This window comes from Symphalangus syndactylus, chromosome X, assembly GCF_028878055.3.
Source record: "Symphalangus syndactylus isolate Jambi chromosome X, NHGRI_mSymSyn1-v2.1_pri, whole genome shotgun sequence".
In the NCBI taxonomy this organism is placed as follows: domain Eukaryota; kingdom Metazoa; phylum Chordata; class Mammalia; order Primates; family Hylobatidae; genus Symphalangus; species Symphalangus syndactylus.
In genome coordinates, this window is record NC_072447.2 from 138,270,646 (window position 1) to 138,295,539 (window position 24,894).

A 24,894-nucleotide genomic window follows, 5' to 3' on the forward strand; every position below is an offset into this window, starting at 1 on the left:
TAATGCCGCATATCTACAACTATCTGATCTTTGACAAACCTGACAAAAACAAGCAATGGGGAAAGGAGTCCCTATTTAATAAATGGTGCTGGGAAAACTGGCTAGCCATATGGAGAAAGCTGAAACTGGATCCCTTCCTTACACCTTATACAAAAATTAATTCAAGATGGATTAAAGACTTACATGTTAGACCTAAAACCATAAAAACTCTAGAAGAAAACCTACGCAATACCACTCAGGACATAGGCATGGGCAAGGACTTCATGTCTAAAACACCAAAAGCAATGGCAACAGAAGCCAAAATTGACAAATGGGATCTAATTAAACTAAAGAGCTTCTGCAAAGCAAAAGAAACTACCATCAGAGTGAACAGATGGGAGAACCTACAGAATGGGAGAAAATTTTCGCAACCTACTCATCTGACAAAGGGCTAATATCCAGAATCTACAATGAACTCAAACAAATTTACAAGAAAAAAACAAACAACCCCATCAAAAAGTGGGCAAAGGATATGAACAGACACTTCTCAAAAGAAGACATTTACGCAGCCAAAAAACACATGCAAAAATGCTCATCATCGCTGGCCATCAGAGAAATGCAAATCAAAACCACAATGAGATACCATCTCACACCAGTTAGAATGGCCATCATTAAAAAGTCAGGAAACAACAGGTGCTGGAGAGGATGTGGAGAAATAGGAACACTTTTACACTGTTGGTGGGACCATAAACTAGTTCAACCATTGTGGAAGTCAGTGTGGCGATTCCTCAGGGATCTAGAACTAGAAATACCATTTGACCCAGCCATCCCATTACTGGGTATATACCCAAAGGATTATAAATCATGCTGCTATAAAGACACATGCACACGTATGTTTACTGCGGCACTATTCACAATAGCAAAGACTTGGAACCAACCCAGATGTCCAACAACGATAGACTGGATTAAGAAAATATGGCACATATACACCATGGAATACTATGCAGCCATAAAAAATGATGAGTTCATGTTCTTTGTAGGGACATGGATGAAACTGGAAAACATCATTCTCAGTAAACTATCACAAGGACAAAAAACCAAACACCGCATGTTCTCACTCATAGGTGGGAATTGAACAATGAGAACACATGGACACAGGAAGGGGAACATCACACTCTGGGGACTGTTGTGGGTTGGGGGAAGGGGGGAGGGATAGCATTAGGAGATATACCTAATGCTAAATGACGAGTTAATGGGTGCAGCACACCAACATGGCACATGTATACATATGTAACAAACCTGCACATTGTGCACATGTACCCTAAAACTTAAAGTATAATAATAATAAAAAAAACTCCCTTCTTTATAAAAGCTACATGAATAAATTTATTTGAATGGTGGTATGATAGCAGCTATCCAGGATGCTAGCAAACATGGATTCACACAAAGAGAATGGAGTCCTCTGCAGGAATTTGAATTTCTCCTTTTAGTTTCAAGGGCACAATCTCAGATCATTCTGGTGGGGGTGGGGCGGGTGGTGAGGCAGTCATAGTCTCCAAGCCTTTGGGAATATAATGAGATCCTTTCCTCCCAGGTCACTTCCTCCTTTTGGCTTAGCACTTTCATTCTTTTTAGTCGCCATTATATGCAGTCACCTGTTTCCTCTTTCATTTCTACTTTATTGGCTTGAGGATGCACCTAATAGCATATATACTGTCCACAAAAATTCCACCCCTAGCCATCACCTCCTCTCCATTTTCAGGAATCTCAAGTTGAGGGTTTGTAGTAGATTTTGGTTTTGTTACTCATGAGCAGTATACCTAGATGAATTGGGACGTCAGTGTATTGTTTCAGGCCGACTAGAGAGGAGCACCTCTAGAACGAAATGAATGTCATGCCAGAAGGCTACCATTCTGACCATCATTAGTGGGCCTAAAAACCAGCTAGAAATGATGGAAAATTCATTAATGAAGAATGCTTAAAAGCTGGGCAAGTAGACAAAGCTTATTTTCTTTTCTAAATACTAGGTGAAGGAAGAATGAAGAAAGTTCCAAATGTTTAGGAAACACCAAATGTGGCCAGTCATTGTGTCAGACATACTCACATGTGTGCATTTAATCCTCACAGCAGCCGTAAGAAGTAGGAATTATAATCCTCATTTTATAAATTTGGAAACAGGCTTAGAATGGTCTCTTGGTGGAAAAAATATCTGAAGACATCCATTTCAAAAAAGCAAACATTGGCCATTTCTGAGTGATTTGGTAACAAAGTTTTGTTTATTGTCTAAATTTAACATAAAACATGTCATTTTCATTACAAAGTACAATTTTATGGAATACTAAATAAACATATATAAATAAGCCTTGGCCAACATTATAAACCAGGATCTGACACAGATATAAATCCATGCCTTCCAACTTCCCTTGACATCACATTATCTTCTCTTAAGAGATAGTCACTTTGGCTAATAGGGAAAAGAAAACCAGTAACAACAGAAAACAATTTTCTTTTTTTTTTTTTTTTTTTGAGACGGAGTCTCGCTCTGTCGCCCAGGCTGGAGTTCAGTGGCGCAATCTCAGCTCACTGCAAGCTCCGCCTCCCGGGTTCACGCCATTCTCCTGCCTCAGCCTCTCCGAGTAGCTGGGACTACAGGCGCCCGCCACCACGCCCGGCTAATTTTTTATATTTTTAGTAGAGACGGGGTTTCACCGTGGTCTCGATCTCCTGACCTCGTGATTCGCCCGCCTCGGCCTCCCAAAGTGCTGGGATTACAAGCGTGAGCCACCGCGCCCGGCGCAGAAAACAATTTTCATCTGGCCTGGCTCTGAATGGCATTATCACTCTGAGCCATATGCTTTACTTTGCTCTGACACTTCAGGATGTTCCCTCCTGGTATCAGCTGTGCACCAAAGCTAAAAGTTCACAAGGCTCTCCTTGCCATTCTCAATAAATCAGTTTTGCAAAATCTCCAGGCCTTCTTGCAGAGTATTCAGGCATATAGGGTTGTAGTTGATCGGCCATAAAGATGGGGCTCCCTTTAGGTCCTGAAGCAATATGGCACCAGTTTGAAAGCCTCCATCCAGTCCACATAATGAAAGTCAGAAAAAGACCATTCACCACTTATCTGTGCTTTCTACAAAAAAAAAACAGATACCTGGATGAGGGCCAACACTGCCTCCCTCATCATTTCATTATATGTCTATGCTGACAAAGTCAGCAAGAGGAGAGATATCAAGTGCTTGCAAGGTCCCTAGGTCTGTCCTTACATTCAGACATTCCCTTGCTACTTGTAATTCTTTGACAGAAGACATTGTGGTAGTGGGTACTCAGGAGAGAAGCAATGAGAATGGGACAATTTTCCCAGGGCAAACATTGAATCCTCTCTTTCTGTTACAGAGTAAAGTTCCCTGAGTCCTGGCCTTGATTGTTCATGTAAATAGAACGATAACTATTGAAACTGTCCCTAATTTAGTAATTCTCTCTGAGCTCCCTTAAGAGGGCCCAAGTACTCTTATTTTCCATTTCTCTTGAAAAAGAATAAAGAATGAGACTAAGAGCCTTGACTATCATATGTCTGTTGAGCACTTGATACCTGAAAAATTTAGATGACTGGGGGTGGGGAAGCTTTGAATAACCAGATATATACATATAGATAGATAACTAAAGGAATCTCATCACTACACTTTCATTTTTTTATTTATAAAATACTCCTTATGTATCAACTCTTGTGCTAGGCACAGAAGATGCAATGCTGAATAACACAGACAGCTTAGATTCCTTTTTGTGAAGTGTAACATGTACCCTTCCCAAATGTTTTATTAATGACAGATTCCTATCATTGGGTGACTCATAATTTTGTATTCTTTCACCACTTCTAAGGTCAAGCTCTACATGGTAACTTTCCTCAGTTTGGAGACACTAGACATGCTTCCCTTCTTCTGTGGAGTTTCTGGTGTCTAAGAAGGCTTGATCGCCTGCTAAAGTTTCTCTTGCATAAGCTACACGTATAAGGCTGCTCGCCTGTGTGAGTTCTCTGGTGTTTAATAAGGTGGGAGTTCTGAATGAATCTTTTTCCACATTCATCACATTTAAAGGGCTTCTCTCCTGTGTGAATTCTTTGGTGTGTGTGTAGATTTGTGTTATGACTAAAGCTTTTCCCACACCATGAGCATCTATATGGTTTTATTCCTTGATGGGTCATGAAGTGCTTATTAAGATCTGAACTCCATCTAAACCTCCTGTCACATTGTTGACATGTATAGGGCTTCTCTCCAGTGTGAATTCTCTGGTGTTTAATAAGATCAGAGCTAACTCTGAAGCTTTTCCCACATTCCTGACACTTAAAAGGTTTCTCCCCTGTGAGGCCTTTCCCATGAAGATCCATAAGTTTTGGAAGCTCTTGTTTACAAGTTGCAAGTTTCTTTCTTTTCTTCCTTGGAAAAGCTCGATGCCATTTCTGTACACTGTGTGTATCACCAGGATTTTCCCTGCCCATTGTTTTCTGGGCAATTTTCATTCTGGTCTTTTTTGATACTTTGCATCCTGATGTTTGTATTTCTGATGTAGAAACAGATATAGGATGATCATTTCCAGTGTCATTTTTTAGCTTTAACCCTGTTAGAATAAACAGAATAATCAGCCATCTGTGTCCCAGTGCGAGAAAGCTACATAGATGGAGAGAAAAGTCAATGATGATTGCTTTAATACAGGAACAAGTGATTTCTGGTCCAGTCTGGACAAAATGGCATAGACCCATTTCTCCTTGATCCTCCCTGATAGGCACAACAACAAACCCATTAAGTAATATGAGATAACAAAAAGAAAATTCTAAAAATGGTAAGAAAAAGACAAACTGGTTTAGGACCCCAGAACAAAAAAAATAACATAGCAGGGTGGCTTATAACCCCACACCCAACAGAAGAACGCAACTATCAACAAAAGGCTGCCTGGGTAGGTTTATTGTTTCCTGAATGTAAAAAGAAGTGCAAATAGACTTGTTGATTGAACTCTGGATAAAATAGAGTATGTGACTAACGCCAATGTGCAGTTGGTCTTGGGCAAACATACATGATTCTACAACTTTAGCACTGGAGCTGCTGGAAAGGTAAAAGCTAAATGGAGTTTCTGCTCTTTTTTTACATTTTCCATGAACTAATGACAACTTCAGAAGACTAGTAGGATTGTGTACCTTGTAATTCAGATGGCTGCATTTTTGAGCATTAACTTGCAGCATATTTCACTATATTTGTTATTTTCTATTTATTACAACTGGACAGCTCCAAACTCTTATTACTATTTAGTATCTTGTAGCTAGGTAATAGTTCACTTTTTGCTTAATTTCTGCAAGCCAATAAAAGGAAATGTATTTAAGTATCGAGATGTTCAAAGGAAAGAGTAAAAAGTATTCATGGGGGAGAAAGCTCTGTTTAACACGTCTTATTGTATTGCATTGTTAGCTGATTTCACTCACTTTATATTTGCAAAATAATTGACATTTCTAATATTTATTGAAATTTCTTAATTTGCACACCCTGTACTCTACACACAAAAATGTATCAAATATAAGAATGAAGTTAAAATTGTGACTCTGATTCACTGTAGCAGCACTTTAAATTGCCCAGCTTTTTGAAGATATAAGCTATGCTATTTGTACTTCCCTATGTCTGTGCCATAAATGCTTGAAAACGTTAAGGTTTTCTGTTTTTTTAATATATATGTCAAAATAATCAGTGTAAACCTTGATTGGTCCCTGAGTTCACTGATATTTGAGGTAATGGGGACCTGCAGACATTCTGACTAGATTTACTACCATGTGAGTTTGCCTACTTCTCTTTGATATAGCAAAATATTTAATTGAGAAATCACTTTATGTTACCATGGTGGATTTTCACCATGCTATAGCCATTTTCCTTTGGATTCCCGTCAGTGGTGCTGCTCAGTGGCTTGCATATAGACTTGCTATGAAGAAATGCAGAGGCAGCCCATGCTGCTCTGTTTCAAAGTTGAACTCTTTAAGCCCTTGGGAGGGGCTTCACCTGCTATTGCAGAGGCATTTTGCATTTGTTTGTGGCAAGAAATTCACCTTCTCAGGCCAGGCATGGTGGCTGATGCCTGTAATCTCAGCACTTTGGGAGGCCAAGGCAGGCAATCACTTGAAGTCAGGAGTTTGAGACCATCCTAGCCAACGTGGTGAAACCATGTCTCTAATAAAAATATAAAAATTAGCCAGACATGGTGGCACACACCTGTAGTCCCAGCTACTCGGGATGCTGAGGCAGGAAAATTGCTTGAGCCTGGGAGGTGAAGGTTGCAGTGAGCCAAGATTGCACCACTGCACTCCAGCCTGGGTGACAGAGTGAGACTCTGACATACACACACACACACACACACACACACACACACAGACACACACAGACACACACACACACACACACAAAGAAATTCACCTTCTCAAACCAGTAAAATACAGACTTAATTCATAAGGACTGGAGCTACACATTAATATGTATCACCTTAGAGCAAGAGCTATGTTCTAGGAACCAAATCACAATTTTCAGTCATGGAACAATATATCCCATGGCAGAAGACCTTTACATGTGATCTGCTCTATTTTCATGTGATAATTTAAACTTTGATTGCCTAGTAGTCCTTTAAGTTAACATTTCTGCTTACTGCTACTGGATTTTTGTTGCAAAAATGTATCAGTGACCCACATGAAACATACGAAGTGAATCATGATAAACAAAAGGGAAAAAATGATTAACAGAAAATTAAGTGACTGTGTTACACCGCTCATCCCAAACCAGAGAATAAGCCATTTCAAGCAACATCTTTGAAGAGTCGTGTGGTGTGAATTGGTTTGTATATGTTAGTATGTATTTATTCAAACATTCATATACACTCAAGATACAATTGGCCTAATTATAAATGGGGGCATTGGTAAAATTTATGAAGTGTCCTCATACTGAATTGTAATTTTGTCTCACCTGTAAAGTAAAATTTAGATCAATCCCATGTCTTTGTTAAATATATTTTTTTACCAGTCCTAAATTTAGGGTTTATTTCCAACTAGATCAAAATAAATGCAAGTTGTGGAACTCATTTTGAATATGATGGATATGCTCTACATTTAAATTTCAAGAGACAATAATACTATTGGAATTATGTGAATTCTAACTCATTCTAACAAGGCAACCTGACCTGCATAGGATCACTTGAATGTTATCTTTCTTAGGATTACACTAATATTCGTCTCACAAAAGATCTATAAAATATTGTAGTAGGAAAAAAAATTGTATAAAAATGTTTGGAAATTAGAAACTTTTCCTTAACTTTTATTGATATTGACTTGAATTATTATTTTCTAAACTAAGAGCCATATGCCTACCTGTAAATCTTTCCACATATCATTTAAACTTTTGTGTGCATTGTTATTGTTGTTGATTTACAGATTAGTTATTAATTTTTCTGTAGAATAATGCCATTGATGTGCATGCTTTTATGTTTTTTAGAAAAGGGTGTGTTTGGATGAAAGTTAAAAAAAGTAAAATCTTTCACAGTCAAAATAATTCTATTTAGAATGTGGAAGTGAGACATGTATTTACAAAAAGCTCTCCAGGGGATCCTGATAATCCCTTTATTTCCCACACATCATCAAGTTGAGAATCAATCAGCTGTTGGAACACTGGGACTCTCTCACAGGGGTGCATTTTCCGTAAACAGAGGACATAACATATTACTTAACTTCTACGCAACGGGAAGGAAGAATCTTTACCTAGAGAGATGACAGTCTCATAGATATCCTGCATTACATCATTGTAGAGAGTCTTCTCAAGAGGATTCAATAATTGCCATTCTTCCTCAGAAAAATACACAGCTACATCTTCAAATGTCAACAAACTCTAAAGAAGAGAATGGGCTATAGTTTAGTACTTGCCACTTCAGAAGCTGTCCTACCACCCATTTCTGAATTACATGGTAGGCCAGGTGCTGAAGATGTGAACAGTATAAGATTTAGGGGAAAAAAGTGAGAAGGCAGAAAGGAAGGAGCAAAGAGGATCAGTGAATCACCTGGGAGGTGCCCAGTTCCCACTGTGCCAAGCCTAGTTGCCTAGAGAATAACTGGGGCTAAAATGCCTCAAACCACCTGCTGGACACTATGAGTCCTAGGCAATAGGGATAAGCAGAGGCAAGGCCACAGTCAAGTCACCTGAAAAAAGCCAGAAATAACAGCTCACCAGGGACTCAGGCAGGATGAGTTTAGATGCCATCTTCCAGTGTTTGGTTCTTTTCTGCTCAGAAAGGGCTAACATCTGTTGATCATGCACAGCTGTGGGTAGAAAATAGCCAGGGGAAATTTCTCTTTCCTATTTACAAACATCCCAAGCTGATTTCTAAAATACAGAACATCAGGATGCCTTCAGTAAAGATGGGTCACATTGACAAGTGTGTGTGTGGTGCCAAGAAGTGGCCATCTCATTGTAAATAAGAACCAAATATCTACCACTCATACAACCAGTTCCCCAGTTCATGAATTCCTTAGATTTCATAAAAGAAATTAATCAAATGAAATCTATTCATTTTTCCTCTCATAACATAAGCTGGGCAAGAATTGAAGGTTTGAAAATGAAAGGCTCAGGTCCTCCAGTGTACAGTAGGTAATGTGGGAGACTTTTGTCTTTTATTATTTTTTCCTAGTGCACAATTTTTATCACATTCTGCCACTGATAGCCCATGTCTGACCCCAATTTTTCCTACAACTTGTGAGGGGGAGGTGGCCCCACCTGTCCCTGTTCCATCTTCTTCTCTCCTCTCAAGTTTCAAAGGAGTAGAGCCTATAGTGTGAATAGCAGGGTTCTGTGGTTTGGATATTTCTGTCCCCCAGGCTGACCCCCACCTTCAACCACCATCAACCCACTGTACTCCCACCTGGGAGACATCATCGCTGCTAGCATGGCTGGCCACCTGGAAAATTCCCAGGACATTCTAGGTGAACTAATTACTATCACAGCTCCCAGGAGAAGACAATTATGATGAAGCTCCTCACCTCTTTCATATACAGGCTGGGTTTCTTTGTGAGTGTTCCAGCCCAGCTGTTCTTGTAGTACCCGGTATGTATTCCAATATTCTTTCTGGAACACACCCATTGGTTGGGGCTCTGCTGGCTTCCACTTGAAGCCTGGGGCCACTGCTGTTCCTCCCAAGAGCACTGCCTCCTTTCCCAGCTCATGGGCTGTGACCTAGAAATAATCCCCATCCTCATTAGCACAGAACTTACTTTTGGTTTTGGGGTGGTAGTGGAGGGAGGAACAAGAGCAGAGCCCAGATTTGGGGAGTGCATGACATTAGAGAAGTAATAAAAAGAATGAAGAGGTATTGTGCCACTATGTTCTCATAAAGAACTATACTCAAAATCTGGGCTAATTAGGATAAAATAGAAAAAGCTGTGACTACTGCAGACCCCCGCCCCCCGCAACCCAGTGGCCCCTACCCCGATGCACAGAGCCCTGGCTCAAGCCACTAGCAAAGTTGGGTGGGCAGCCTGTTCCCCTGCTGGGGAACTTTCACTAGTTTACTTTCTTGACTTGGATCCTTGTTTTAGTGAATTTTTATCTTTTGGTTTTCTGTAAAAGAAAAGGAATTGAGTAAAATAAGCTTTCCTGTTAGCCAGTTTCCAATCCTCCAGGAAAGAATTTCACAGGGAATGGAGATGGATGGAAGAATAAATGGGGAGAAGAGTTGGGCTCTAACCTCTCTTCACATGATTTGGTAGTAATAAGACACCAAAAATATGCCCTGCCCTGGATTTTTCAAGGTAGGCTCCTGAAAAAAGAAAGTGTGCTGCCATCTTCCAAGGACAAACCTTGGTTTCCCACTCACCAGCAGGGCCAGTGACAAGCCACTAAGTGAGGGCAATGGAGGCTCTTTCCTCCCAGCCCAGAGATGTGTGTTTCTGCTACAGAAGATACTACCCCTTAGCATCCTGATTCCCTCCACTTCTCTGTTGGCAACTGTCTTCTTTCAATATCCTTGTTTCCTTTTTTTCTTTCCATTTTGTTCTCTTTCTTTGCAGTCTCCCCAGAGCCGCTTGATTCATACTTCTGTTTGCTAACCTCTCTCTCCTTTGGTCTCTGTAAGTGCTGCCCATCTTGTGGATCTTCTCCCCTTTTCCAACTCTTTCTTGCCCTTTATTTCTCTGTTCCTAAGAACTCAACTCTTTTGTCCTTGCCCATGCCAGACTAGGCCCACCACCATCAATTCACTCTGGCCCTAGAGAAGACAAAATGCATTTATTTTCTCTAAGACAAGGAAAGGCTCTGCCAGAAATTTTGAAACCTGTGGACTATTGATGCATGTATGTCATTTCAGATCCTTGCTAGCTGTCCTAAAGGAGCAACAGAAGAGCGACTTAATCTGTCTAATTCTCTGATAACTCCTCCATTCTGATATATCCACTTTTATCCTACGTCATTGTATATGTAGGGAATCTTTCTTCTTACCTCATTCTTTGTTCCATCAGGCTCCCTCTGCAAGAATTCCACCAGGACCAGAGCCTGTTTGACATTCTGTGGATGATGCTTCTGCACCCAGTTCTGGGTCTCCTTGGGTAGAATGCTCAGGAACTGCTCTAACACCAGCATGTCCAAGATCTGCTCTTTTGAGTGGATCTCTGGCCTCAGCCACTGATGGCATAATTTCTGAAGTTGGCTGATAGTCTCAAGCGGTCCAGTTGCTTCATGATAACGGAAGCTCCAGAAGTGCCTGCAAGCGCTCTCAGGACCAAGATTCTCTATTTTTGTGCTGTATTTCTTACTCTGACTGGAGTTCTCTTTCACAGACCCACTAGTCTCCCACATAGCCCCCATCTGGGGACTTGAGCATGAATCCGCGTTCAGCTCTCTCATCGTCATTTGCTCTAGGAACAGTTTTACTCTTGTATGTGACACTGACACCCACCTGGTACCACCTTTGACAAATCAGGGTGCATCAGGTTTGGTACCAAATCAATGAATTGTTCTTCCCAAGAGCACTGAGGGAGAGCAGAAGAAAAGTACATGTCAAGAAGAAAACCACATGACACATATTTACTTGCTATTTATTGTAAGAGGAAAATGAAGAGAAAAGATCCTGTCTGTCTTCTCCTTTAAAATCAACTGCCAAGAATTAGAACATTCATGATTAGATTACTCAGGAGGTAAGTTTCTCTCCTTTTCTTTGTTTTTCAACTTTGAAACAAAGCACAGCTAAGAGAAGACAAATGTCAATCAACATATTTCCTGTTGGTTTTTTTTTTTTTAACAGTTGAGGAAAGATTGGTGGGTGAGAAAACTGGCACCAATTGGCCAAAAGGAGCTTTGAGATTATCCAACACTTAATCTGTGGGTTTCCTGTCCTATATTGGCAAATAGGGCCTATCTGAGTTTCTCGAAACTTTAACAGATCATCCCAATCATTTTTCTTTAGTCAGAGGAAAAATAGTTTCTATATCCCTTCATCTCATTTAGATTGAAGCCTTTACTAAATGGAACTCTTAATATTCCCTTTTATACTGTATCAATGTGGGTAGGAGAACTGAGACAGCAAGATCAGAGTAGAAGTAAAGTAATTAGAGAAAAAGTAAGCAAATGCCCTCCTGCTAAGCAAGCAGATCATCAACATTTGATGTGGCAGGGTGTAGTACTTCCAAGAAAGACTTATAAAGGGCACTGCACAGGTTTGTACTTGAGTATTAAATTTTTTGTTTACTTTAACTGGAAAAATTTACAGATGGTCTTCCTTTACATATATACAAATGTCAGGTGGTTAAAAACAAAAAAGAGAGATGGTGATGATTAAGGTTCTTTATAGATGAGAAGGGTCCTAGTAATGGTAACCTTTCTCCTGACTTAACATGTCCTCAAAACTGATTTTCCCTGAGGTGATCCAGCAGAAACAGTAACAAAATTCTTTCAAGGATGCCACAGGTATTCAAAAAAATGGTTGGCTCCTTGCTGACCATTCAGGCTCAGGAGGTACAGGAACACTTCTTATATTTTTTTGTCAGCAGAAGCCATTTTCTTTAATGTTGAAAAGACCCTTTCTTTGGTGTTATGTTCATAAGCCATCAAAAATCAGGAAGTTTCGCTGGGTGTGGTGGTAGACATTACTGCCCCAAATCCCCATCCCTGATTCACTACAACTTCTAGATCAACCACAGGGATGCCCACAAGAACTCTGAACGTGAGCAGCCTTTGAGTGTGCTTCACTAGCATCCCTGGGTTATATTTGTACATCCGGTAGAAAGAAGTTGCTTCCATAGGTAAGAAGTGGCTGTAGGAGCCTGCGGCCAGGCGGCCTCGCTGTGGACAACTCCCACCAGCTCTCCAGGCGACCTGCCGCCTGTGAGTGGCGCCACTGCCTACTGAAAAGTACTGTATCACATCCCCCACCCTCATTCCCCACTAGGCAGCAGCCCCAAAGGCTGCAACTGGCAGGAGCGGCCGGTATGTCTCAGGGGGTCGCCAAACGAATCTAAAGAGAAAATCAGCTTCTCGGTTACCTTCAGTGAGCTCTGGCTTCCCCGGAGGCCACTTTCCTCTTCCTCGGCTTGACTACGCCTCTGCCTCTGTGGCCACGCCTCCCTGCTGCTCTGGGTAGCAAAGCTCTCCGCTGCTGCACCACTAGGGGAAGCGATGTCAGGAAAGCGCGGGATGCCTGACGAGTGAAGCTCCAAGATGTGGGGAGTCTTGGAATATCAGTTCCCTCATTCGATCCCTCCACCTCCCGAAGACCTGACCCCGACTCTCTCTTCCAGGGTCGAGTTCTGTGGACCTGAACCGGAATCAACCAGAAAATGAAAGATGCATTTCCGGTGGCTTTGTGACAGCTACGCCCAGCTATCCCCCTCCCTCTGCCTACGAAGTCTCAGCCTAGCCAAGTTAGGAACTGTCTCGGGGGTCCTTTCCATCCCAGAAGAACCAGCCTCCTGCTCCAGTTAGGTCCTGGATGCAAGAAAGAGTTAATGCTACCGAGTCTCTAGCCCTGCTGGAAGCCTAGAGGAGCCCCTCAAATGGCTCTTCCCTGGGAGCCATGTAGCTTACAGACTCCTCGTGCCAAGGTCTCCTATCCCTGATTTGCCACGTATTGTGCATCCAGATTGCTGGCTTCCCAGCGGCTGGCAGCCCATTCTACCAGGAGCCTCACCCAGTAAGGGATGCCACCTCAAAGGTCTAGGGGCGACGGAAGAGTGGCTCACAAAGTCAGAACCACTTCAGCACTCCTGTGGGCAGAGCTGTGTTCTGGGCCTTCCTGAGTCCCAGCCAGAGAGAGCTCCAGCTGTAGTCACTAGACTTATCAAAAGCCTCCTTGAGTAAAAGGCAATTTGATCCTGGTCAAGCCTCTGGCTAGATCAGAAACAACAGTCCCTTATATTTTCAAAACCATATTCTAGTTATAAGACTTGTGCTCCCCAACCATTATCTTGTTTTATTCTTGTTAGGTAGATTTTAACCTTTTGAGATAGGTCCCATTTATACTTCTCTTTGACATATAAATAATTCGAAATGGTATGACATGACTTCACCTACTACTTCATGTTCAGGGTCACATAGATTACCAGTGGCAGATTTTAGCCAGGAATTTAGGTATCCTGTTGTCATATCCTGTCCTTTTTCTACTACATTATGCTTTCCCTGGAGGACAGAAATCTTGCTTCTATCTTTATCTCCTGCAGTGCTTAGCATAGTTCTCTGGGTAAGGTATTTCATATTTACAGAATCATCTTTCTAAGAAGCTGAATATCTTGGGTTGTCAGCATTCTCCAAGTTTTCAGTATTTACCAAGTGTTGAGCCATTTGGACAAAAATTGCCAATGTGAATCTAAACAGGAGAAACTGGGTGTAGCTTAGTTTTACAATGGAGATGAAACTGACATATTTTGGAAGCCAGTGTGAAAAACCACTCAGACAAGGCAAAGAGATGTCTGCATGTCCAGGAGGAAAATAAAAAGCACCTGTTTGACTCTTTATATATAAATGCAGATGACACTAAGTTAAAGTCAATCATCATTCAAAATCGAAGCTCCCCAAAGGTGTGTAAAAGGACACAGTGCATTATCTATGATATATAAACTTAGTAAAAATGTTTGGTTCATCAGAGCATCATCTTCAGAATGGTTCTTTCAAAACTATATTCTATAATCATAACCATTCCTATACACCAATAACAGACAAACAGAGAGCCAAATCATGAGTGAACTCCCATTCACAATTGCTTCAAAGAGAATAAAATACCTAGGAATACAACTTACAAGGGACGTGAAGGACCTCTTCAAGGAGAACTACAAACCACTGCTCAATGAAATAAAAGAGGATACAAACAAATGGAAGAACATTCCATGCTCATGGGTTGGAAGAATTAATATCGTGAAAATGGCCATACTGCCCAAGGTAATTTATAGATTCAATGCCATCCCCATCAAGCTACCAACAACTTTCTTCACAGAATTGGAAAAAACTACTTTAAAGTTCATATGGAACCAAAAAAGAGCCCGCATGGCCAAGTCAATCCTAAGCCAAAAGAACAAAGCTGGAGGCATCATGCTACCTGACTTCAAACTATATTACAAGGCTACAGTAACCAAAACAGCATGGTACTGGTACCAAAACAGAGATACAGATCAATGGAACAGAACAGAGCCCTCAGAAATAATGCCACATATCTACAACTATCTGATCTTTGACAAACCTGACAAAAACAAGCAATGGGGAAAGGAGTCCCTATTTCATAAATGGTGCTGGGAAAACTGGCTAGCCGTATGGAGAAAGCTGAAACTGGATCCCTTCCTTACACCTTATACAAAAATTAATTCAAGATGGATTAAAGACTTACATGTTAGACCTAAAACCATAAAAACCCTAGAAGAAAACCTAGGCAATACCATTCAGGACATAGGCATGGGCAAGGACTTCATGTCTAAAACACCAAAAGCAATGGCAACAAAAGCCAAAATTGACAAATGGGATCTAATTAAACTAAAGAGATTCTGTACAGCAAAAGAAACTACCATCAGAGTGAACAGGCAAACTACAAAATGGGAGAAAATTTTCGCAACCTACTCATCTGACAAAGGGCTAATATCCAGAATCTACAATGAACTCAAACAAATTTACAAGAAAAAAACAAACAACCCCATCAAAAAGTGAGCGAAGGACATGAACAGACACTTCTCAAAAGAAGACATTTATGCAGCCAAAAAACACATGCAAAAATGCTCATCATCGCTGGCCATCAGAGAAATGCAAATCAAAACCACAATGAGATACCATCTCACACCAGTTAGAATGGCCATCATTAAAAAGTCAGGAAACAACAGGTGCTGGAGAGGATGTGGAGAAATAGGAACACTTTTACACTGTTGGTGGGACTGTAAACTAGTTCAACCATTGTGGAAGTCAGTGTGGCGATTTCTCAGGGATCTAGAACTAGAAATACCATTTGACCCAGCCATCCCATTACTGGGTATATACCCAAAGGATTATAAATCATGCTGCTATAAAGACACATGCACACATATGTTTATTGCGGCACTATTCACAATAGCAAAGACTTGGAACCAACCCAAATGTCCAACAACAATAGACTGGATTAAGAAAATGTGGCACATATACACCATGGAATACCATGCAGCCATAAAAAATGATGAGTTCATGTCCTTTGTAGGGACATGGATGAAACTGGAAACCGTCATTCTCAGCAAACTATCACAAGGACAAAAAACCAAACACCACATGTTCTCACTCATAGGTGGAAATTGAACAAGGAGAACACATGGACACAGGAAGGGGAACATCACACTCTGGGGACTGTTGTGGGGTGGGGGGAGGGGGGAGGGATAGCATTAGGAGACACACCTAATGCTAAATGACGAGTTAATGGGTGCAGCACACCAACATGGCACATGGATACATATGTAACAAACCTGTACATTGTGCACATGTACCCTAAAACTTAAAGTACAATAAAAAAAAAACACTTCTCATTTCCTGTCATCCCCCACCTCCCAATCAGCACCAACCCTAGGCAACCACTGATCTACTTTTTTTTCTCTATACATTTCCCTGCCCTGGATATTTCATATAAATGGAATCATATGATATGTGATCTTTTGTGTCTCCCTTTTTTCCTTAAGCATAATGGTTTCAAGCTTCATCCATATTGTAACGTGTCATTACTTCATTCTTTTTTACTGCTGAATAATATGCCATTGTGTGGATATATGATATTTTGTTTATCCATTCATCAGTTAATTGGTATTTGAAGTTTTTCAATTTTTGACCATTATGTATAATGCTGCTATGAACATTTGTGGACAAATTTTGTGTGGACATATATTTTTATTTATTTTACATATATTTGTAGTGGTGTAATTGCTAGATCATATGTTAACTTTATGTTTAAACATTCGAGGAGCTGCCAGACTATTTTCCAAAGGGACTACACCATTTTACATTCCCCCCAGTACTGTGTGAGGGTTCTAATTTCTCTACATTCTTGCTAACACTTGTTATTACATGCCTTTTTAAATTATATCCATCTTAGTGAGTGTATCGTGACATCTCATTGTGCTTTGATTTGCATTTCCCTTATAATTAATGATATTGAGCATATCTTCATGTGCTTATTAGCCATTTGTATATTTTCTTTGGAGAAACTTTTTTCAGATCCTTTGCTCACTTTTAACTGTTATTTGTCTTTTATTATTGAGTTGTAATCATTGTTTATATATTCTAGACACAAGCCAGACATATAATTTGCACATTTTTCTTCCATTCTGTGGGTTAACTTTCAACATTCTTGATGGTGTCCTCTGCTGCACAAAAGATTTTAGTTTTGTAATGGCCAGTTTATCTATTTTTTCTTTGGTTTCTTATGTCACATCTGAAAAAACAGCCACCTAATCCAAGGGCACAAACATTTACACCATATATAGACGTTTTATAGTATTAGCCCCTAATTTATTTAGATCTTTCATCCATTTTGAGTTAATTTTTGTGTGTGATCTAAGATAGAGGTACAACTTCTTTCTTTTGCATATGGATATTCAGTTGACCTAGCATAATTTGTTGAAAGACTATTCTTTCCCTATTAAATTGTTTTGGCACCCTTGGTGAAAATCAGTTAACTCAAGGTGTATGGCTTTGTTTCTGAACTCTCAATTCTATTCTATTGATCTAAATGTCTAGCCTTATGCAAATACCACACTGTCTGGATTACTGTTGCTTTGTAGTAAGTTTTGAAATTACAAAATATGAATCTTGCATCTTTGTTCTTCTTTTTCAAAATTGTTTTAGACTCTGGGTCCCTTGAATTTCCATATGAATTTTAGGATAAACAAGTCAGTTTCTGCAAATAAGTCATCTAGGAATACCATATTAATGTGGTATTCGGTGTTCAATCTTCTTTATGCAGCAGAATATCACAGCTGAACAAAAAATGATCAAAAGTTGGCCCTTTCTTATACAAAGAAGCAGAAGAAGGAAATGAACTGAATGTTATAAAGCTTCCCCTTGTCCTGGCCCCTGCACTTTTTTCCAGGCATAAAGTGATGGGACAAAGCAGGAAGCATTCATACTTGGAAATCGACAGCTCAGGGCCAAATGGACCCTATGCAAAAGGGGAAAGTCAGAAGTGGACCTTCATTGTGTCAACTTAAAAATCACACAATTTGGCTGGGCGCGGTGGCTCATGCCTGTAATCCTAGCACTTTGGGAGGCCGCGGCTGGCGGATCATGAGGTCAGGAGATCGAGATCATCCTGGCTAACATGGTGAAACCCCGTCTCTACTAAAAATACAAAAAATTAGCTGGGTATGGTGGTACATGCCTGTAGTCCCAGCTACTCGGGAGGCTGAGGCAGGAGAATCACTTGAACCCAGGAGGTGGAGGTTGCAGTGAGCCGAGATTGCACCACTGCACTCCAGCCTGGGCGACAGAGTGAGACTCCATCTCAAACAAACAAACAAAAAATCACACAATTTATCCATTTAGAAAGGAGAACTTTATTTCTTAAGTAGGGGATGACAACCTGCAGGAGAGAAGTGCAGCCTCTGACTGCAAACAAAAAGCAAGCACTTTGAGGGAGGGAAGGATGAGGCAGGGCTTTATGCTGAACCATACACATGCTTGGTTGGCCAAGCATAAATATTCAACAGGCATATTAGTCCGTTTTCACACTGCAATAAAGAAATACCTGAGACTGGGTAATTTATAAAGGAAAGAGGTTTAATTGACTCACAATTCCACATGGCTGGGGAGGCCTCAGGAAACTTACCATCATGACAGAGTGTGAAGGGGAAGCAGGCACCTTATTCACAAGGTGGCGAGAAAGAAGTGAGAATGCAGGAAAAACTGCCATTTATAAAACTGTCAGATCTCATAAGAACTCACTCACTATCATGAGAACAGCATGGGGGAAACCATCTCCATGATCCAATCGCTTCCCTCACTCAACAAATGGGGATTACAGGTCCCTCCCTCGACATGTGGGGAATACAATTCAGGATGAGATTTGGGTGGGAACACAGAGCCAAATCATATCATTCCACTCCTGGCCCCTCCAAAATCGCATGTCCTCACATTTCAAAACACAATCATGCCTTCCCAATAGTCCCCCAAAGTCTTAATTCATTCCAGCATTAACTCAAAAGTCCAAGTCCAAAGTCTCATCTGAGACAAGACAAAATCAAAAGAAAATGCATTACTTCCAAGATACCATGGGGATATAGGCATTGGATAAATGATTCCATTCCCAATGGGAGAAATTGGCCAAAACAAAGGGACTACAGGTCCCATGCAAGACCCAAACACAGTGGAGTAGTCATTAAATCTTAAAGCTCTGAAATAATCTCCTTTAACTCCATGTCTCACATCCAGGGCATGCTGATGAAAGGGGTAGTCTCCCATGGCCTTGGGCAGCCCTTTCACAATAAATATTGCTTATCTTTAGGGCAGTGTTTGTTTAGCTGCTAGAGAGAAAGAAAAGTTTTGTGGCAATTAGAACATACTTTATTTGTAGCAGAGCGGGACTTAACCCTTGACTGGCATGGCCTTAGGCTTGAGTGCCTGCAGCTTTTCCAGGCACACGGTACAAGCTGTTGGTGGATCTACCATTCTGGAATCTGGAGGATGGTGGCCCTCTTCTCACAGCTCCACTAGGCAGTACCCCAGTGGGGACTCTGTATGGGGGCTCCAACCCCACATTTCCCTTCTGCACTGCCCTAGCAGAGGTTCTCCATGAGGGCTCTGCTCCTGAATTAGACTTTTGCTAATACCTGGATATCCAGGTATTTTCATACATCCTCTGAAATTTAGGTGGAGGTTCCCAAACCTCAATTCTTGACTTCTGTACACCCACAGGTCCAACACCACGTGGAAGCTGCCAAGGCTTGGGGCTTGTACCCTCTGAAGCAATGGCTCAAGCTATAACTTGGCCCATTTTACCCGTGGCTGGAGCTGGAGTGGCTGGGAGTTATGACTGTTCATGAAGGGGGGATATGTGCATGTGTGATAAGCAAACACATATGTTACATGCATCTCATGTTCACTTTGGGGCAGAGACTTAACATTTAAATACATTATATTTAGGCCCTATACATCAAAGGTGAAGCAAGGATATGAAGGCATTCAGTGTGCAGCCTTAAACTGGCCAGAATCAGTTCATGTTCAGTGGTCTCTTATCAGGAGAGAGTTATTGAAATCAATCTCTTGTCCAATAAAAGCTGTAGTTATGGCTTGTGGAACAGGTGAGTGGAGGTCAGTAAGTCAGCAAGTGAGTGAGCTGCAATTGTTTCAATATTATCTTTAGGGCAGTGCTTGTTTAGCTGCTAGAGAGAAAGAAAAGTTTTGTGGCAGTTAGAACATACTTTATTTGTAGCAGAGCGGGACTTAACCCTTGACTGGCATGGCCTTAGGCTTTGTTTACAATTTGTTATCTTATTACCACAAAGAGTGCATTCAATTAGCCTTGTGATCTCTATTTGAACAGTAACCGTAGTCAGTTGTGATCTAAATCACAAAAGGGAGGGAGTATAATGTGGTAGTGTGGTGCAAAGTTTTGCATAGGTCAGGGATGGGCTAGCCAGTGAAGGGGTGGGTTGCCCTTCCATACCTGTGGGTGTTTCTCATTAGGTGGAATGAAACACTTGGAAAAGAAAGAGACAAAGTATAGAGAAAGAAAAAACGGGGCCCAGGGGACCAGCATTCAGCACACGGAGGATCCCCCCGGCCTCTGAGTTCCCTTAGTATTTATTGATCATTAATGGGTGTTTCTTGGAGAGGGGGATGTGGCAGGGTCATAGGATAATAGTGGAGAGAAGGTCAGCAGGTAAACACGTGAACAAAGGTCTCTGCATCATAAACAAGATAAAGAATTAAGTGCTGTGCTTTAGATATGTATACACATAAACATCTCAATGCCTTAAAGAGCAGTATTGCTGCCCGCATGTCCCACCTCCAGCCCTAAGGCGGTTTTCCCTTATCTCAGTAGATGGAATATACAATCGGGTTTTACACCGAGACATTCCATTGCCCAGGGACGGGCAGGAGACAGATGCCTTCCTCTTGTCTCAACTGCAAAGAGGCGTTCCTTCCTCTTTTACTAATCCTCCTCAACACAGACCCTTTACGGGTGTCGGGCTGGGGTACGGTCAGGTCTTTCCCTTCCCACGAGGCCATATTTCAGACTATCACATGGGGAGAAACCTTGGACAATACCTGGCTTTCCTAGGCAGAGGTCCCTGTGGCCTTCCGCAGTGTTTGTGTCCCTGGGTACTTGAGATTAGGGAGTGGTGATGACTCTTAAGGAGCATGCTGCCTTCAAGCATTTGTTTAACAAAGCACATCTTACACAGCCCTTAATCCATTTAACCCTGAGTTGACACAGCACATGTTTCAGGGAGCACAGGTTTGGGGGTAAGGTTACAGATTAACAGCATCAAAAGGCAGAAGAATTTTTCCTAGTACAGAACAAAATGGAGTCTCCTATGTCTACTTCTTTCTACACAGACACAGTAACAATCTGATCTCTCTTTTCCCCACAAGGGATGGGCTAGCCAGCTGTGAAGCTGGAGCAGATTAATGGTTGGTCCCCAGATGCCCACCAGCAACAGTTAGGTGTGTAGACTCAGGGATATACATGTATAGAAGTTTCCCAGGAATATACTTAAGTATGGCCTCTTTCTAAGCCCCTATAGCCTGCATTGCTGTAAACAGGGACTATGCCTAGTCTAATTCAACTCTTTTAAAGTTAATCGAGAGGACAAGCAGTTGGGCTCCTTAAACAGAACAAACAGGAGGTCCCAGTCACCTAACATAATGCTCAAAGAGAGCAGCCAGAAGTTGTGGTAGCTTCTCGGCATTTCATCAATAATCACTGATTTGCAAGACTGAAGATAGAAGAAAAACAAAAAGCAACACCAGTGGAGCTGGGCATTGCAAGTCCCATCTGAACTGTAACAAAAAGGATTCATTATTAGACTCCCAACATAAGCTTGAGAAGGCCATCTGTGGCTGCCAGTGACTATGTCAGTGCTGAAATGGAGTCACCACCCAAAACCGCATTTCCAAGAATCTCTGGGGATAGGGGCACCCACTATGGGGACAGTGTACTAAGCGTGGGCCTGGATGGGCATAGGTGGGTGGAAGCAAGCTAACCAGCAACTCATCCTATTCCATAGAGAATATAATGATAGGAACATGAATAAAGTTCCAGCTGCTATGGGAGAGCTGGAGAGGAGGAGTTTTGTATTCCATGAGCTGAGGAACCTCTCAACAAGAGGTGAGACACTGCAACTTGGGCCCCTGTAGCCTGAATGGTAAGAATAGAGTTTCTGACAAATGCAGCCCAAGATCTCCATGAAATCCCAGGGAGGGACCTGTGCCCAACACTCAGCATGGCACATCTGCAAGCAGGACACACTACAAAAATCCTGCTTTCTTTTCCCCAGGGGAAGATTTTGATGTCTACAATGCAAATATTCCTTCAACGGCTAACCATGCATCTCACAACTCTCTGGGACAGAGTTCCTACAACCAGTTTCCAATTAAAATTGATAATTGATAAAACATTTAAAACATGCTACCTATAGAGAGGAAATGTAGCTCCAGTTCAAAGAAGATTTTCACAAATGGTGAGTATTGACCTATTTAAGGAACAGACAGTGCCAAAAAGATTCTGACACTGACTTACATATTTAGACTCTGGCCCTGCAGAGCTACGTCTCACCTTTGCATCTACAAGGCTGCTTATGGCAATCGCCATGACTCTCTGCCTTGGAGGCTTTTTGTCTCACCCTTAGAGCATGCTGGACTTGACCCAAGGCCAACTGGAGGTGACAGAGATTTATATCACCCCTGGGGGAAGTCCTTTAAGAAGTATGGTTGGGTATTTGGTGGCTAAATACCCTCAAGACTTCTCATCCTACCCTTGGGATGAATGTCACGTGTGTGTTCGACACAGTCTCCCACAGAATCCCCCCGGGAATTAGCTCAAATTGCCCACACTGGTAACCTGCCAGATTATTCTTGCCACTTACTTGGCTGCATTCCTTCTACATTTCACAACACCCCTACCAGTGCTACCTGGGACTCCCCTCCTACGTAGGCACTTTCTACTCATAAGTGTGCCTCAGGGTCTATTTTTAGCGAACCCACATTTGAACACCTTGTATGCTAATTTACCCTCACACTTGAATGTCTGGCTAGAAGTAGAATTGTAGGCTCAAAGTTATTTTGCACCAACAGCTGAAAGATGATTCTTTCTTTCCTGGGCATTTCTGGTTACCTCATTAGCTCCCTCTCTCTTTTTCTCAACTGAAGAAGTATATCTCTTGCGAGAATTCCCTCCCCACTCTGCAAGCCACTCTCATTTTAAATTTATTTGATTATAACAGCTACCTACTCCCTCCCCCCAACTTCAAGGGAGACAAATCAAGACCTCTAAGTGGGCTTCTTAAAGTCATCTCCCTCTAGAAATTTAGGACTGCAGGGCTTCTCCACGTGCCCACTCAGCCGTCCTTCCACCTTCTCTAAACAGGGCCTCTCTTGAATCCAACACCCCCAGACTCTGCAATGTTAGTAAACACCCTCTCAAAGGGGAGTAGCTAGAGTTCATCTGTGGTGGTCTCGGGTAGCACAGAGACAGGTGAGAAGTTAAGAAACCATGTGAACAAAAGGCACATCCAACAAAAGCAGTGAGAAAACAGCTTCCATTTGTAACAGTTGCATTAGCAGAAGGATTTATTGATCCACACCATTTTCCTGGATTTTCTACGCTCCCTGTGGTACAGAGATGGGTCGATGGCATGGTGTTTTAACAAAGGCCAATTCCACCCTGGTATGGCTTGCGTCTGTGTCCACAGCAACTCTGTCAGATTCGCATCATTTCTGTGATTCCCAAGCTGTCTACTGAGCAGAATGCTCAGCATGGATTTAGAGGCCAGACTGGGTCTTAAGTATTTGTTTGTCTTCCTCCTGGTGCTCTGTGCAGATGCGCTGGGACTGACTTCAGAGTGTCCCTGAGCCATGACTGCTTGACTCCACAGATCCACAGATGGCTTCAGGAAGACAGGACAACAGAGATACACACACACACACACACACACACACACACACGGGATCATAAAAGTCAGCTTTGTGACAACTTGTAATTTTAAATGTCAGCTATATCATTTCTTTGAGTCCCACATATGCATAAATGTATTTCTAGAATATCTTTGCTGGCCCATGAACATGTCTATCAATTCCTGTTTCATTTGGTAATACTACAGACTAAGTTTTGAGTCCATAATGACAAGCTCCCCCTCTTACATAATCCTTCACATTTTTTCCAGTATAATTGCATCTGTTCTTCCAGTTACACATACACTCAAAATTGTGCTATAAATTATGATTGGGATTGTACTGGATATACTGATTTATTTAGAGGAGAATTGATGCCATTGCAAAAATTGATCTTCTTTTTCAAAAAATGTAGTATTTTAAAATGTTATGTGAATATTCAAACTGGAAGCTCATAAAAAGTTGCATGTGTGTTTTCCTTGTATTTGTCCTCATCTTTCTATTTCACAACATTTGCAACCAATGTAAATAGGATATTTTATTTCTAAGATATTCCCTACTTAAGGAAAACTATGCAGATTTTTAATTTATGTATTCATTTATTTTTATTTTAGAGATGGGGTCTCCGTATGTTACCCAGACTGGTCTTGAACTCCTGGGCTCAAGCGATCCACCCCCCTCAGCCTTCCAGAGGCTATAATCCAGCTGGGATTATAGGTGTGAGCCACTGTGCCTGGCCTAGTATGAAAAGCTTTTATGCATTTAACTTCTATCAATCAACCTCTCCTGGCCTACTTCTTAGGTGATTGCCATGGTTTTCTAGGATGTCAGTTCCTTAAAAGAAACAGTTTTCCACTTTCTTTGTTAATAAAATACTGAATACCAATAAGTTCTCTTCCCACTGCAAATTGTTTAGAACACTGAACACAGCCTCAGGGTCTTTACATGGTTCTGTGGGGGCTAGGAAAAAACCTGAAGGACTGAACCTTCCTTCCCTGCCACTCAAGAAAGGGAGTGTGTGACCTGGGTCGCTTTATAGGAACCTCAATTTCCTCAGTTCTTACATAAGATCGAGTGGGCAGCCAGTGTGCAGGCAAGCCACGTCTCCTCCTAACAGTCATTTTAGTTCCTCATGAGAACCCCACTATAAAAATCACAAAGCCCTGTCCTCACCGTTATCCCCCTGACAGCCTGGAAAATCCAGGTCCTGCATATAGACAATACCCACCTGGGTCACACTTTAATGGTAACAATATAGTTATTCTAGATCAGATACTTGGAAGGGAATATGGCTTGAGACATATGCATATGTCTCAACAAA

The 24,894-nt window shown here is 41.5% G+C and overlaps 1 protein-coding gene across 5 annotated transcripts in view; it reads right to left on the reverse strand.

The window, feature by feature from the left end:
* Positions 1-2,225: 2,225 nt before the first annotated feature.
* The window catches only part of ZNF75D (zinc finger protein 75D), a 59,045-nt gene continuing 36,376 nt past the window's right edge, over positions 2,226-24,894 (reverse strand). For 2 of the 5 annotated variants that reach the window (XM_055266951.2, XM_055266952.2), the window contains 6 exons: positions 12,518-12,789; positions 10,479-11,008; positions 9,026-9,218; positions 8,217-8,308; positions 7,754-7,880; positions 2,226-4,593 (listed from right to left, as the gene is read on the reverse strand). In XM_055266951.2, the coding sequence (XP_055122926.1) occupies positions 3,884-4,593; positions 7,754-7,880; positions 8,217-8,308; positions 9,026-9,218; positions 10,479-10,889 (1,533 nt within the window). In that variant the 5' untranslated portion in view covers positions 10,890-11,008; positions 12,518-12,789 and the 3' untranslated portion in view covers positions 2,226-3,883. Of the gene's footprint in view, positions 4,594-7,753; positions 7,881-8,216; positions 8,373-9,025; positions 9,219-10,478; positions 11,009-12,517; positions 12,790-24,894 lie in introns of those variants that run through there. The other 3 variants (XM_063635022.1, XM_055266953.2, XM_055266955.2) reach the window with 3 other exon arrangements.